Source organism: Oncorhynchus mykiss, chromosome 12, assembly GCF_057628025.1.
Source record: "Oncorhynchus mykiss isolate SJ-2025 chromosome 12, ASM5762802v1, whole genome shotgun sequence".
Classification (NCBI taxonomy): Eukaryota; Metazoa; Chordata; class Actinopteri; order Salmoniformes; family Salmonidae; genus Oncorhynchus; species Oncorhynchus mykiss.
Window position 1 is genome coordinate 74,828,481 of NC_143033.1, and position 15,070 is coordinate 74,843,550.

General features: G+C 49.0%; 2 protein-coding genes across 17 annotated transcripts in view; one reads left to right on the forward strand and one right to left on the reverse strand.

The window, feature by feature from the left end:
- Positions 1–508: 508 nt before the first annotated feature.
- On the forward strand, positions 509–7,689 carry LOC110538226 (Golgi SNAP receptor complex member 2). The gene is made up of 6 exons (XM_021624910.3): positions 509–730; positions 1,390–1,454; positions 3,741–3,849; positions 4,518–4,650; positions 4,839–4,979; positions 6,200–7,689. The coding sequence occupies exons 1-6, from the start codon at positions 702–704 to the stop codon at positions 6,359–6,361; spliced, it is 639 nt and encodes a 212-aa protein (XP_021480585.1). The 5' UTR covers positions 509–701; the 3' UTR covers positions 6,362–7,689.
- An 845-nt stretch (positions 7,690–8,534) lies between these two features.
- LOC110538223 (G patch domain-containing protein 8) overlaps positions 8,535–15,070 on the reverse strand; it is a 34,037-nt gene continuing 27,501 nt past the window's right edge. For all 16 annotated transcript variants that reach the window (XM_021624895.3, XM_090193288.1, XM_090193289.1 and 13 more), the window contains 3 exons: positions 14,799–14,942; positions 14,387–14,517; positions 8,535–13,817 (listed from right to left, as the gene is read on the reverse strand). In XM_021624895.3, the coding sequence (XP_021480570.3) occupies positions 9,875–13,817; positions 14,387–14,517; positions 14,799–14,942 (4,218 nt within the window). In that variant the 3' untranslated portion in view covers positions 8,535–9,874. The remainder of the gene's footprint in view (positions 13,818–14,386; positions 14,518–14,798; positions 14,943–15,070) is intronic.

Consider the following 15,070-nt stretch of genomic DNA (forward strand, 5'->3'; position numbering starts at 1 on the left):
GAGTATAGCCCACGAATATCTCCCCCACGGGTCAACCCAAGGGGGGACGCCAACCCGGACAGGAAGATCACGTCAGTGACTCAACCCACTCAAGTGGCACACCCCTCCTAGGGATGGCATGGAAGAGCACCAGTAAACCAGTGACTCAGCCTCTGTAATAGGATTAGAGGCAGAGAATCCCAGTGGAGAGAGGGGAACCGGCCAGGCAGAGACAGCAAGGGCGGTTCGTTGCTCCAGTGCCTTTCCGTTCACCTTCACAGATCAAATTAACCAAAATAGATACATGATTTAAAAGCATCACTCAAATCTAGAAAGCTCACTTTCACTTCATAAATGTAGGCTATTATCATTCCATATTTTGGTGGTGAAAGGTAAGAGAGAAAACATGAATATGGTTTAAATTACACTAACTTTAAATCATTTTATTTAGGATTTTCCTAAATTTCCGCTTCTACATTGTTTGATTGGAGCTGTCGAACTACCTGTACCTGCCTCGTAGTGTCGCTGCAGCAGTTCTTTGGCTTTAATCACTCGGTGGAGCTTCCGTTATTCCATTTCCGTACACAAATCTTCTCAACTGATGACGTGTGCTTTGCACAAAAATCCACTTGTTTTCAGTTTCACAATAAAACCGGATAAAGGTATTCCTCTATAAACCGAGGGTATTTTTGTGTGGATTGTGTCTTGAAACATAAAGGAAAATGGAAACATTGTACCATCAAACAAATAAGTGAGTGTTTCTGTTCTCTTTCAAAAAAAATTAAGACAGCTAACGTAGCTCAATTGCCTTACGATATACCGCGTTACTGTAACTAGCTGGCTAGCTAATAACATTTCATGACAAAGATAGTTTTAACTAACCCCTTCCATTAGTGGTCATGATCTATTAGCTAGCCAACCAGCTAATAGATAGCCATAGATCGATGACCAACAATATTAAACTATCACTACTGTAACGGTACGCCGCGTTCAAACCAACTGGGAACTCAGAAATATTTGACTAAAGTGAATTCAAAACTAATAGGAACTCGTAAAAAAAACTAGCTCTGACTTGGAAACATCGTTTTGAACAGTCATCCAAGTCGGAAACTCATATTTTTAGAGTTCCGACTTTCTGACCTAAAGATCACTGACGTCATGATTTTACCTTGTTTCGCCCCCCAAACCCGAGTTCCTAGTAGTCTTGAAAGCACCATTAATTCACTGTCTGGAGTTTACGTATCTAGCGTGTGTATTACATTGCCACATGCCATTGTATAGTTCCTTGTCTATTCAATAGACCTTTATCTAACATTACGTTTCCATAGAGCTTCCATATAGACCTCTGCTTAATATTTACGGTAGCCTAGGAATAATTATATATCTTTACTCTCTGTCCTCTTTGATCAGGCAAATACAGGAGGTGCAGTCGCTCATGGGACGCCTGGAGAACACAGATCGTCAGTCTGTCCACTGTGAGTTCACTCTTTCTAAATAATGGATCTTCTGCATTCAATTAATGTTGCAAGTGTCAACCTTTGTTCCACCATCCATCGTATCTACATTGTACAAAAATAGAAATGCAACATGTAAAGTGTTGGTCAAATGTTTCATGAGCTGAAATGAAATATCCCAGAAATGTTCCATATGCACAAAAAGCTTATTTCTCAAAAATGTGTTTACATCCCTGTTAGTGAGCATTTTTCCTTTGCCAAGATAATCCATCCACCCAACAGATGTGGCATATCAAGAAGCTGATTAAACAGCGTGATCATTACACAGGTGCACCTTGTGCTGGGGTCAAAAAAAGGTTACTCTAAAATGTGCAGTTTTGTCACACAAGGCCACAGAAGTCTCAAGTTTTGAGGGAGCGTGCAATTGGCATGCTGACTGCAGGACTGTCCAACAGAGCTAATGCCAATTGAATGTTTATTTCTCTACAATAAGCTGCCTCCAACGTCGTTTACAGAATTTGGCAGTACGTCCAACTGGCCTCACAACCACAGACCACATGTAACCAGGCCAGCCCAGGACCTTCACATCTGGCTTCTTCACCTGCGGGATTGTCTGAGCCCAGCCACCCAGACAGCTGATGAAACTGTGGGTTTGCACAACCGCAGAATTTCTGCACAAGCTGTCAGAAACCGTATCAGGGAAGCTCATCTGCGTGCTCGTCGCTCTCACCAGGGTCTTGACCTGACTGCAGATCTGCGTTGTAACCGACTTCAGTGGGCAAATGCTCACCTTCTATGGCCACTGGCATGCTGGAGAAGTGTGCTCTTCACGGATTAATCCTGGTTTCAGCTGTACTGGGCAGATTGCAGACAGTGTGTTTGCGTTGTGTTTGCGAGCGGTTTGTTGATGTCAACGTTGTAAGGCATAAGCTACGGACAACGAGCACAATTGCATTTTATTGATGGCAATTTGAATGCACAGAGATACTGTGACGAGTTCCCGAGGCCCATTGTGCCATTCATCCGCCGCCATCACTTCATGTTTCAGCATGATAATGCACAACCCCATGCCGCAAGGATCTGTTCACATTTCCTGGAAGCTGAAAATGTCCCAGTTCTTCCATGGCCTGCATACTCAGCAGACACGTCACCCATTGAGCATGTTTGGGATGCTCTGGATCGATGTGTACGACAGCGCATTCCAGCCAATATCCAGCAACTTCTCACAGTCATTGAAGAGAAGTGGGACCACAATCAACAGCCTGATCAACTCTTTATTCGCGCTGCATTAAGAAAATGGTGGCCAGATACTGACTGGTTTTATGATCCAGGCCCCTACCTTTTTTTTTACGGTATCTGTGACCAACAAATGCATATCTGTATTCCCAGTCATGTGAAATCCATAGATGAGGGCCTAATGAATTTATTTAATTTCACTGATTTCCTTATGAACTGTAACTCAGTAAAATATTTAAAATTGTTGCGTTTTTATATTTTTGTTAATTATAAATTTGGAATTTACAACTAGGCAGTATTTACATATTTTCCCCTTCTCCAGTGTTGTGCAGCCCTTTGAGCCAAGATGTGCCCTCCCTACTGATTGTTTTGGGCGGCGGGCAGGGCGGGCAATGTTCTGTGAGCCAGGCTGGTGCCAGGGCAGGAAGCATAGGGGTGGCGACTGGGAAGAGGGACGACTGGGAAGTCTTCTCTAAAGATAATGGTGGCAGCCAGTCGGCCGCCCAGTCGTGACAATGACATCATCTCGCATGTTAGAGGGTGGAAGGAAGCAGCAGGCGTCCGAGCGAGGAGTCACTCAGTCAGGACGGGAGAGGGCTGGGGACAAGATGGTGCTAGTCCTTTTAAAGGGCAGATAAAAGCTTCCCACAAGCCTAGTGCTGCTGTCACCTTGGAATCAAACGCTATCTAGAATCTCAGCAGTCTGAGAATGAAACGGGTGTAACGATAGATATCTGACTTCAAATAAGAATCAGTGGCTGATTTGTCTTCATGAAGAGATCATGTACAAGGCCCTTTGTTTCAATGTGGATTAACTTCCTCTGCGAAGTTTGAGGAAATAACACATTTGCTTTCATCCCTCTCTTGGATTCACCTGAAACCGTGGGGCTGTATTCCATGGTAGCATGGAATGGGGAAACTAACTACAGTGTGACAAACCACTGACATCATCTGTCTTGTCTGATTTGTTAGAATGAAAGTAACTTTAACATTTTATTTTGAATAAGATTGGCCTATTTTGGGAGTGAAACAACTGTTCAGGGTGTGTTTAATTGTGTGTGTGCTCTCCAGTGTTGGAGAACGAGCTGCAGGCCAGAATCGACCAGATCTTCAGCCATTTGGAACGTCTGGAAATCCTGGCTAGCAAAGAACCGACAAACCGGCGTCAGAACGCCAAACTGTGAGTACTCATAAACTGCATCGGTGACCCAAATACACCAGAGATGGCATGGCGATGAATGTTTCATAAAGATGGGTGGGATTGGGACGAGGTCGCAAGCTAGATGAAACAGGCAGTGTGTTTCTCATCCCCTGTGGCGACGCGGCTCTGTGAAAACATTCCCTCGGAAGCCCCGTCATCACCGGCATTCCTGCCGTGTTGGGCAAGGCGTCACTTCAGAGCCGGGTAAACAGGCCCCAGGGGACAAACTGCTGCGCCCCGTCCCACAGCTCTCCTCTGATCTCAGGACAGCTACAGTACGCTTGGGCCGCAGGGCTGAGCCACGAGCAGGTGATGCTCAGGAGGAGAGAGGGGTGGAGGGAGACAGGCCCTCAGGTGTTTCAGCCAGGTGGAGAAGAGGAGAAGTCAGATTGGGAAGAAGGCAGGCATGTTGACTTATCTTAGTGATGATGATAGAAAGCTTTTATTGAGAGCTAGAAGACATCCATACAGTGCATACCAAGGGAGATGTCATGAGTTAGTGAAGAAGGAGTGACTGAACCACAGTCCTGGAATGCTGGATGGAGCTGGAGGCAAAGGCTGCCATTTCTACCCTCTGAAATTTCCTCTGCCATTATTCGGCTGGGGGGGTAAGAAGAATGTGGTCTCTGTCTGTGTCCCCTCCGCAGGCGGGTAGACCAGCTGAAGTATGATGTTCAGCACCTCCAGACGGCACTGAGGAACTTCCAGCACCGTCGCTACTCACGAGAGACCCAGGACCGAGAGAGGGAGGAGCTCATGAGTCGTACCTTCACCACCAACGTCAGTAGTAGTGGCCCACTCATCTCCCAAGTAGCACTACAGTAATGTCTGCAGTCATGTAATGATAACCTAAAACATGCATACTAACTCTGCTTGACACACCACAACTGGTGTAACATGGGCAATTAAACCTAAACACATTTATTAGGGGAACATTGTTGAGATGTTACCGGTATTGTCCCCTACAGGATTCAGACACCTCCATCCCCATAGACGAGACGTTGCAGTTAAACTCCAACCTGAACAACGCACACCGAGGCATGGACGACCTCCTGGGCAGCGGCAGCAGCATCCTCACCGGACTCCGGGACCAGAGGGGCACGCTCAAGGTGTGTGTTTCCCCTTACAAATCACATTTCATTTGTCACATGCTTCGTAAACCGCAGGTGTAGACGAACAGTGAAATGCTTACATATGGGCCTTTCCCAACAATGCAGAGCGAGAAAATATACAGAGAATGAATACACAATGAGTAACGATAACTTGGCTATATACACGGGGTACCAGTACTGAGTTGATGTGCAGGGGTACGATGTAATTGAGGTAGATATGTACATATAGGTAGGGGTAAAGTGATGAGGCTACAGGATAGATAATGAGCACTAGCAGCAGCGTATGTGATGAGTCGAAAGAGTGCAAAATGCTGATAGTCCTGGTAGCTATTTGGTTAACTATTTAGCATTCTTATGGCTTGGTGGTAGAAGCTGTTCAGGGTCCTGTTGGTTCCAGACTTGGTGCATCGGTACCGCTTGCCGTGCGGTAGGAGAAATAAGTCTATCACTTGGGGGGCTGGAGTCTTTGACAATTTTTAGGGCCTTCCTCTGACACCGCCTGGTATAGAGGTCCTGGATGGCAGGGAGCTCGGCCCCAGTGATGTGCTGGGCCGTACGCACTACCCTTCGTAGTGGATGCCAAGCAGTTGCCATACCAAGCGGTGATGCAGCAAGTCAAGATGCTCTCAATGGTGCAGCTGTAGAACTTTTTGAGGATCTGTTTTTTTTTGTTGTTGACACTTTGCCAAGGAACACTGACCGTGACACGGCAGGGCAGGTCCCTGTCGACGGTATCCCAGAGAGAGGAATCAGTATTCCAAAACAAACCCCCGGTTTCTGTCCTCTGTAACGATCACTATGTGTAGTAGAAGTGTGTGGTGCTGGTCGTCAGCAGCAGGCTAAGTACATATTTCTAGGGAGGAGAAGAGATGGTGTTCCTGGTGAAGGCTGCTGTAGGCCTCCTGTTATCAGGGCGTCTGGTGATCAGATGGGCTGGCCGTGAGAAACAGCTGAGGGACAGACCGGGAGGACAGAATGGCTGGGTGTGGTTCCTCAGACAGCCTCTCCCTAATCAGTTGAGTAGAGCTTTGTCATGACCAGGCTAAATGCAGGTTATGATACGACTGTGTATACAGTATTCCCACAAACAGCAATGAAGCAGAATACCCATTAATAACTAACTTCAGCTTGTTCTTCAGGAAACAACAGCACAATCAATGGAACTTCAGCAGCTAATGTTTGATGTCTTTTCTCTCCTCGGTCTTCCCTAAATCCAGGGGACCCACAAGAAGATGCTGGATGTGGCCAACATGCTGGGTCTGTCCAACACGGTGATGAGGCTGATCGAGAAGAGGGCCACCCAGGATAAGTTCATCATGATTGGAGGGATGCTGCTCACCTGTGTGGTCATGTTCCTGGTGGTCAAGTACCTGGGCTGACCATGACCGCAACTGCAACCACAGTTTTGCGTTGGTCTTGGACAACGAGGAATTATCCGTCTTTTAATTTCCATGGGTTTTTGTCACCCACTTCTATTTCAACCACTCTTTGTTTGCACCAGGTAAATGGGTGTTAAGCAAGACACATACACTGAGTGTACAACACATTAAGGATGCCTTCCTAATGTGAGTTGCACCTTTTGCCCTCGGAACAGCCTCAATTCATCTGGGCATGGACTCTGCAAGGTATTGAAAGCGGTCCACAGGGATGCTGGCCCATGTTGATTCCAATGCCTCCCACAGTTGTCAAGTTGGCTGGATGTCCCTTGGACGGTGGACCATTAGTGACACACACGGGAAGCTGATGAGCGTAAAAAACAGCGTTGCAGTTCTTGACACTAACCAGTGCGCCTGGCACCTACTAGCATACCCTGTTCAAAGGCACTCTTTTGTCTTGCCCATTCAGAGTGGCACACATATACAATCCATGTCTCAAGGCTTACATTTTTTAATTTTTTATCCATATCCTCCATTTATACTGATTGAAGTGGATTTAACAAGTGACATCAATAAGGGATCATAGCTTTCACCTGGTCAGCCTGTTATGGAAAGAGCAGGCGTCCTTAATGTTTTTGCACTCAGTGTCTATACTTTAATTTGACTTCAAACTGAACAGCGTGGAACCTTGCATCCATAACTCCAGCTCGCTGACACCTGCCACTCATCTCGGCAGTCATCCACCTGACGGCCTGTGTGTGAAGCCGTAGGTGGGTGAGATAGCCAGTCATGAAATGTTCTCTACCTTATTTCAAACGAATTCTCCTTCAAGGTCCATTTCCTTGCCTTCGTCTCCCCTATAATGAGTTCTCCATTGCCTTGTGGGTGCTTTCATCTTCACCATCTATTTGAAGCATTATTTGGCTGTTTGCTCTTTTTCCCAAAATGGACAGAAAAAAAAGTTATCTGGAAATGGATGAAAAGCTGATGTTGCACCTCATCACACATCCGAATGACACTGCCTGGAGAATACTTATGTCAGATGAACCAATACATGTATGTAGCCCAGGGAGGAAGAGGGCAGTTAACAGGGACCTGTGCACAAGCTACAGACCGATTTAGTAAGAACAAAAACACAAAAGTGATGAAATATTCTGCTTGTCGTGTTTTGAGAAACTATCTATACAAGGTGTATTGTCGTCACACTTTCAAAATGTAAATTGTCTGGACATTTGCTTGGCCGTAGTCTCACTATGTTAGTGCAACCAAGGTTCAAATTGTAATTCTCTGAAGATCAAAAATTAAACATTTTAAAAACAACTGGTCTTAAATCTGTCTCTGAAGTGTACATTATATTCCATGTAATCTAGCAATTAAATTCGGTATGGGTCAAAACTAACAATGGATATAAAGCATACCCCATAGTTTAAATAATTATCTTGCTTAAAATGTCAGATCCTGTCATACAATATGGAGTTTAAATTTACAACAGTCAAGCTAAGAGGGTTTTCCTTCCACTGTTTGAAATCAAATTACTTTCAAGACTTTAGTACTTGAGGGGACCTATCCGGAGTGTGCACAGGAACCCCTACCATCACATCTGACATGTTAGTAATTTAGCAGACACGCTTATTCAGAACCACACAGTCCCGAGTGCATATTTTCATACAATCCATTTTTCACATTTACTTCAAATACAATCCTGGGAGCAATAAGCATGTAATGTTGCAGCAGGTAGATAAACTATGGATTAAAAGTTTTACGCTGAAATTAGACGGTCTGACTCCTGGTCTTGATGAACAGCTAGCTGTAAGTGAGGCTACATAAAACTTACTGAGCTCTGGCGCCATCTAGTGACAGCTCAGCAATCCATAACCTTCAGAAGAGTCAAAACAGATGTAAAATCCTCTAGACTTGTCCTCTAGTCTAAAAAGGGCTGCATGCAACATGCAGACATCTCAAGAAGCTTGTGCTGAGAATGAGAAATTCATTTTCGTTTCAGGAGCCGTTTGCCACAGTAAGTAACGAATGCATGTTTGTGCTGGTATCTGTTACTATAACGTACCATACTGGAAGTACCCAAACTGGACTTTTTCCCTATGTATTGCTCACAACCCTTACTCATACCACTACTTCACTCTTCACCAGCTAAACATAGTTACGACAGACAGACATGTAGCAACTCAAAACTCTTTATTTGCTGACGCATCATATTTAAAAAAGACATACCATTGCTGCCTCTTACAGGGCAGTCCCGTCACCCAATCCTTCCTATACAGGATAATAGTTCAGAAAATGTCTTGATAAAGTATTCTTGTCCATCTTCGTTCCTTCAGTTATTATTATTTTTTTTTTACAGTAGCAACAAACCTCTAGAATGTTATTGGGGTTAACTACAGCAATTTTATTTACATTGAGCAAAAATTACACAAGAGGAAAAACATTTTGAGGAGCATTTTGGAAAATAATTTAGAAACAAAAAAAATACAATTATTGCAGTATACTACAATCATACATTTGTTACATGATGCGAAAGCAGCATCTTGATGTACAGATTTCAGTGCAAGTCATTTCGAAATACAACCACTACCACTTGGAACAACATGACCTTTAACCCTACAGCACTAAGAGGGTGTGACCCCCCCCCCCCCCTCCCCCCACAGTACCTCCAATAAAACATGAGCTTTGCCCAACCTCTTATCGGTGTTCCCCCACCAGTGACCATTTTAATTTCCTTATGGGTAACATTTCATTAGTCAGTAATAAAGAACATCCCTTATATGCCCATCATATTAGAGGGATACTTCACATTGCTCAGTGATCTATGTACACTATACCGTATTACAAATTGTTGGTGAATATTACGGGTCATGAATAGAGCAAGTAGTCATGTGAGAACATTAGATATTAATGACAACAGAATTCAGGCAGTAGACTAGAGCCACCAGATTACATTACAAAGTCAAGGCTGTTTCCAGTCATGGATGTCACCCTAAACCCCCTCTTGTCCCCATCTCCCCTTTCCTTTAACACCATCCTGCTTATGGCTTCAGCCACTGCGTCTCTTTGGCTGTAAAAACAAAGAAGAACAATGACAGCAACAATCAGTTATAAACTGTGGGACAAAAAAAATACTCCAGAGGTTTCTGATTCTATTTTTTCTTTTTTTTTAAACTGGGTTCCCATTCAAAACAAACTGCCGTCTTAGATTTGAGGTTGCCTCAAACCCTCCTCCACCCTGTCCAGAAACCTCAGGGTGAATGTCAGTCAACTGTTAGGAGGGGTCCATTCAAAGAGCCCACAGTAAATGTCTGTTGTTTACCTCTGCACAGGCAGCATATCACAGCACCTCTGTCTGGCCATTGGTCTAATGGTGGCCATTTTGATGATATTCTCATAATCACCTGCTGCCACTACACCTCCCTCTCTCCATGTTAACTCAGATGTTTAACCAGGCCTGCTCTGGCCAAAACACCCTCCTCTGATGTGGACACATGGCTCTAGTGAAGGTCTTTCTCAGGAGCCGTGGTTAGGGGGGTGCTGGAGGTCCTGCCCTGAGAAAATGGGGTGCAGGAAGGGGTGGAGCTGCAGTGCGGCTGCCGCAGCGGCGTTAGTGTGCCGGGGGGCGAACAGCGTTGGGTAGAGGGATGAGTGTGGTATGTGGTGGAGGGCTAAGGGGCTGTGGTGATGAAGTGCTGAGGCTGGGATAATGTGTATGGGCTGGCCAGAGAGGAAGGCCGTGTGGTGGGCAGGGATCAGTCCAGCGTGTCCCACTCCCAACTGGTGGCCCAGAGTGTGGCCTAGAGAGTGTCCCAGGTGAGACAGGGAGATGGGGGTGAGGTGGTGCTGGGGGATGTGGTGGACCTGGGCTAACTGGGGGTGTGGGTGGGGTCCGTGTGGGTGGATGCCCATGGCTGCAGCCTGAGCAGCATGGTGCTGCTGGATGAGGTGTTGTACTGTGGTGAGGGAGGTAGCCGAGGCTGCAGACACAGCAGGCTGGTGGATCTGGATCATCTGCTGCTGGGGGGGAGGGGGTGCCGGCTGCAGATGGTTCGCTGCTGCAGCCATGTTCGCTGCAGCCTGTGCTGCTGCGGCTGAGGGGAAGGTCTTGATGTGCTTGGCCAGGAGCTGCTGCTGGATGTGCTGCTGGGCAGCCTGCTGCAGCTTGCCGTACTTCTCCATCTCCTCTGGGGTGAAGGTGATGGGCTGGCTCTCCAGCGGGGCCAGACCGTCCTCCTCTGCCTCCATGCCCATGTCCTCTTCCTCCAGGCTGGGCGGGGGGTAGTTGGGGTAGGCGTGCATGGGGGGAGGCTGCTGCTGCATGTCGGGCATGTGGGGCTCCATCATGGGGTTCTGGGAGGGGTCCTGTCCCGGCTCGCCCTGGTATGGGGGCATCAGCATGGAGGGCTCCTGATGGAACAGCGGCCGGGGCTCATGAAGAACCCTTGTGTCCAGGGTGAGGTGGCGGGCCTCCTGAACTACTACTACCGTCTCCTCCACTTTCTTATGAGCTGGTTGAGGGGGAGGCGGTGGGGGGAACTCCCGGATGGGCTCCATCAGGATGACCTCTGCCCCAGCATCTGAACCTTTCCCTGCTGATGACTTCTCTCCACCATCGGGCCGGGTCAGGGGGATCGCAGGGAATTTCTTCCCTGCCTGCAGCTTACCGAACAGGGGCAGCATGGACTTATTGCCCAGAGCTGGAGGCAGTTTGGGCCCAAAGTAGCCCGATGGTGGGTCCTTGATCTTGGCGCCAGTCTTAGTCCCTGTGGTTGGGACATCAGATCCCTTCCTGGACTGGATCTTATCCAGAAGCTGGCGGGCGGTGAAGTGTGAGGAAGAGTTCCTCTGGTCTCCTCCTCCTTCTCCCCGGGACCCCCCTGCCCTCTGGCTCTGGGAGCTGCTGTTGCGGTTTGGGGCTCGTGATGAGGCAGAGCGGGGGGACTGGGAGCGGTAGATGCAGGAGCGGTTGAAGTCTCGACGCCGTGTGGCGCTGTCTGCCCGGCCCCTGTGGCCCCCCCGGCCTCCCCGACCCCGGTGAGGGGAGCCCTTGGTGGAGCTGGAGGAGCGGCTGGCTGAGCTGTGACTGCGGCTGTAGCTGCGTCTCCATGACCTGGCGCTGCTGCTGCGGCTCCTGCTGCTAGAGCTCCGGGAGCTGCTCCGGTGCCGCCGCTGGTGCCTCTTCCTGCGGCTGTGGCTGCGTGAGCGGGAGCGAGAGTCCTCCGAGGACGAGGATGAGTAGTGACGTCTTCTGGAGCGCCGCCGCCCGCAGCTTCCCCGTCGATCGTACTCGGAGTCAGAGGAGCGTTTAGAGTGTCTCCGGTGGCGCCCCCCGTCACTGTCGTCACTGTAACTGTCTGAGTAGCTGCGGCTGCGCCGGCTGTAGGCGCTCGAAGAGCGCTCTGAGCTGCTGGAGTCTGACTGGCTACGGGAGGCCTGGCCGCGGTGCCGCCGCCGGCTGCTCCCTCGCCCGTCTCCCCGACGTGACGAGTGGCTTCGGGAGCGGCCAGAGTCCTCGCTCTGGTGTCGGCGCCCCTCCCGGGGCGTGGACCTACGGCGGCTGGATCGGGAAGCAGAGCCTCCACCTCCTTCCTCCTCACTCTCACTGCTGGGTGGTCTGCCTGGCCCGGGGCTCTTCTGGGCCGAGGAGGAGCAGGAAGCGCTGGGTGGGGCGCTGGGGTCTGTCTTCAGACGCTTGGTGCCGTTGTGCTCCTCAGAGGGCTTGGCCTCGTCAGAACCTTTCCCTGCCCCACCTTCCTCTGCCCCGGACTTCTGAAGTGCTTCTTTGGCTGGTCGTTTCCTCTTCCCAGGTTCCGTTCCTGTTGGTGCTGGTGCTGGGGGAGCACTAGAAACCGTTGCGGCTACTGCTTTTTCCTCTTTAGGCTTTTCCTTATCACCACCACCTCCTTCTTCCCCCTCCTCACCTTTGTTTTTGCTCTTCTTTCGTTTGTGTTTTTTCTTCTTTTTGGTTTTCTCTCCTAGGATCTCAGTTTCCGCGTCCCCGTCCACTATGGCTCCCTTCTCTTTTTCTTTGCGCTTGGAGCCTTTGCCAGATTTCTTATGCTTCTTCTTTTTCTTCTTTTTCTTCTTCTTGGCTCCGCTTGTGCTACTCTGTAGCTTTTGCTCCTCAGTCTCCCCTTGGGAACCCTCTGTTTTTATGGAGGGCTGCTCCTTACCAGTGTTGTCAGTGCTGGGCCCAGGGGTGGTGGTGGTGGTGGCAGCATTCCCCTCATTGACTGCAGCAGCTGCCTCAGGATTGGTTTTTTTCTCAGCTCCTTCACCAGCGGGCTTGGAGGACTTGGCTGCTCGTCCAGCACGGGCCCCTTTGTTGCGGGACAGTTTGAAGTCGAAGTACAGGGGGTTGCAGCTGTAAGAGAGGGCGGGCTGAGCCTTGGTAAAATCCAGCAGCTCCGAGGGCCACTGCAGAGTGGTGCTCTCGTCTTTGCTCAGGACCAGGAAGAAGGGACCGGTGGGGATTTTGGGGCCCAAGTTGGGCTCTGGGACTGGGAGTGGGGCCTCCTGCTTGTTGTCTGGTTCTAGCGTGGGGGCCCTTGTGGGAGGAGGGTCTGTGAAGCTGGCAGAGACCTCTTCAGTCTTCAGTTTAGGTGATGTGGGAGTAGGAGTGGGCTCTGTGACTGTGGGAGTAGGACTGGGCTCTGTGACTGGAGCTGCAGGAGTTCTCTCTGGCTCCTCTGATTTGCACTCAGTAGCTTTTGGCTGTGTCTGCTCAGAAACCTCTGCTACCAACTTGTTTTCCTTCTCTTCTTCATCTTCTTCTTCTTGCTCCCTGATCTCACACTGGTCTGTGGCCTTCATGAACACCAGGAACTGGAAGCGGGGTTTGACTCTGCAGTGAGTTGGTGGGATGTAGTGGTAGTACTCAGGCTCCTGGCCGGCCCAGCCTTCTTCCTTCTTCATCATCATCTTCAGCTTGTTGAGAGTGGAGGCTAGGGATGCGCCATCATCCTCTTCCTCTGGTTGTTCTTGATGTAGTTGCTCCTCCTGCTGCTCCTCCTCCTCTTCTGGCCCTGCTGTTCCATTCCCCCCTCCTCCTCCCTTGGGGCTCTCGGTGCTGCAGCCGGAGGTCTCCTCCTGTCTCGCGGCCTTCTCCCCTCCCTCCTCCTGTCCACCCCCCTCCTCCTCGTCATCCTGATGGAGTTTAGCGAACACTGCTGCGACCGTCTCCAGCTTCACCGGGGGTTTCTTGGCGAAGGAGAAGGACACGCTGACCTTGGAGGCCCCGGCCGGGGATGAGCTGCTCTTCCCCAGGGAGAAGCTGACAGTGGGGGCTGGTTTGGGGGAGGCCTGACCCCCACTGCTCTTCTCCTCCCCTGACAAGCCCTCCATGGCAGTGTCTGCAGGGGGGACATACTCAGGGGTTACAGCACTCCCCTCTTCACCCTTCTCCCCGTCTACTGCCACGGTGGTGGGTTTGAACATGGGACCACTTCCCGGGGTACTGAAACACAACAATAAAGAACATATTAAAGTAAACTGTTTAATGTGTTGTGTTTTATCCAGAACACATTTTTTATAATAATTTTTCTTTGCATATACATCTGCATTCCTGCACTGATAGAAAGCTGCCACACAGCTATTAGACTGTTAAACAGCCATCACAGGCACATTAGAGGCTGCAGCCTATAGGCATTGACTAGGAATCACTGGCCACTTTAAGGAATGGAACTTTAATAATGTTTACATATTTGGCATTACTCATATGTATATACTGTATTCTATGGTATCTTAGTCTGTTCCGCTCTGACATCGCTCATCCATATGTATATGGTCTTAATTCATTCCTACTAAGATGTGTGTGTATTGGGTATACGTTGTGTCATTTGCTAGATATTACTGCACTGTCGGAGCACAAGCATTTCGCTACACCCGCAATAACATCTGCTAACCTAATCACGTGTATGTGACCAATAAAATCAAATGTGATATTATTCATTATTGGGTTACAGCCTCCACTTCAGCCAGTAGAGGGCGGTTGAGTCTGCAGTATATACTGTAGCATGTGCTCACCGGTTCTGCTGTTTCCTCTGCTCAGCCAGCTCATGCAGCCTGCGTAGCATCTTCTCCTGCTTCTTCCCACCCTTCCGGGAGCGTGATGACACGTTTCTCGCGAACTCCCTCTGCTTCAGCTCCTTAAGCCTCTGCAGCAGCACGGGTCAGATGGAGAAGAAGAGGGATGAGGGAGAGAAAGAAAACAGCTAAGGATTTCTGCATCTACATTAAGGGCAATGGTGCAGCAACACCATTCAACAAAACCATTTCATATCTGCAAAGCCCTCTCCACCGAGACAGGCTCCTTACACTTGTTTCTGGAGGGTCTGGGATTTAAGGCTCGGTTTCTCTAAGCTCGTGTACACGGTGACAGGAATACCAGTGTGTGGAGGGCTGTAGCAGCGTGGGGGTCAGCGGAGGTACTCCTCACCTGCTTATGAGCGTGGTCGTACGAGTTGATGTGGTTGTCAAACTCTTGGTGCTTCTGGTACTGTTTCTCACACAGCTCACAGTAAAAGTTGGCCCGCAGGTCTTCCAGGGCTTTGGCGATGGCCTTCTCCTTTTCCACCTGGTCCTGTTGTTGGGGTCAAGGAGGGCAGGGGGTGGAGACAGGAGATGTGAGTGACATTGATACAGATTAGAGATGAAAAGATGAAATAAGATCAGAGCCAGTATAATCTGGTCTGTATTATCCTATCATAG

What these genes read in the sequence shown, in the direction of transcription:
- LOC110538226 (XM_021624910.3), top strand. Translation starts at nt 702, where the DNA reads ATGGAAACATTGTACCATCAAACAAATAA. An exon ending in CGGCGTCAGAACGCCAAACT is followed by an intron (nt 3,850 to 4,517) that starts GTGAGTACTCAT and finishes TCCCCTCCGCAG; the next exon opens with GCGGGTAGACCAGCTGAAGT. An exon ending in ACCAGAGGGGCACGCTCAAG is followed by an intron (nt 4,980 to 6,199) that starts GTGTGTGTTTCC and finishes CCCTAAATCCAG; the next exon opens with GGGACCCACAAGAAGATGCT.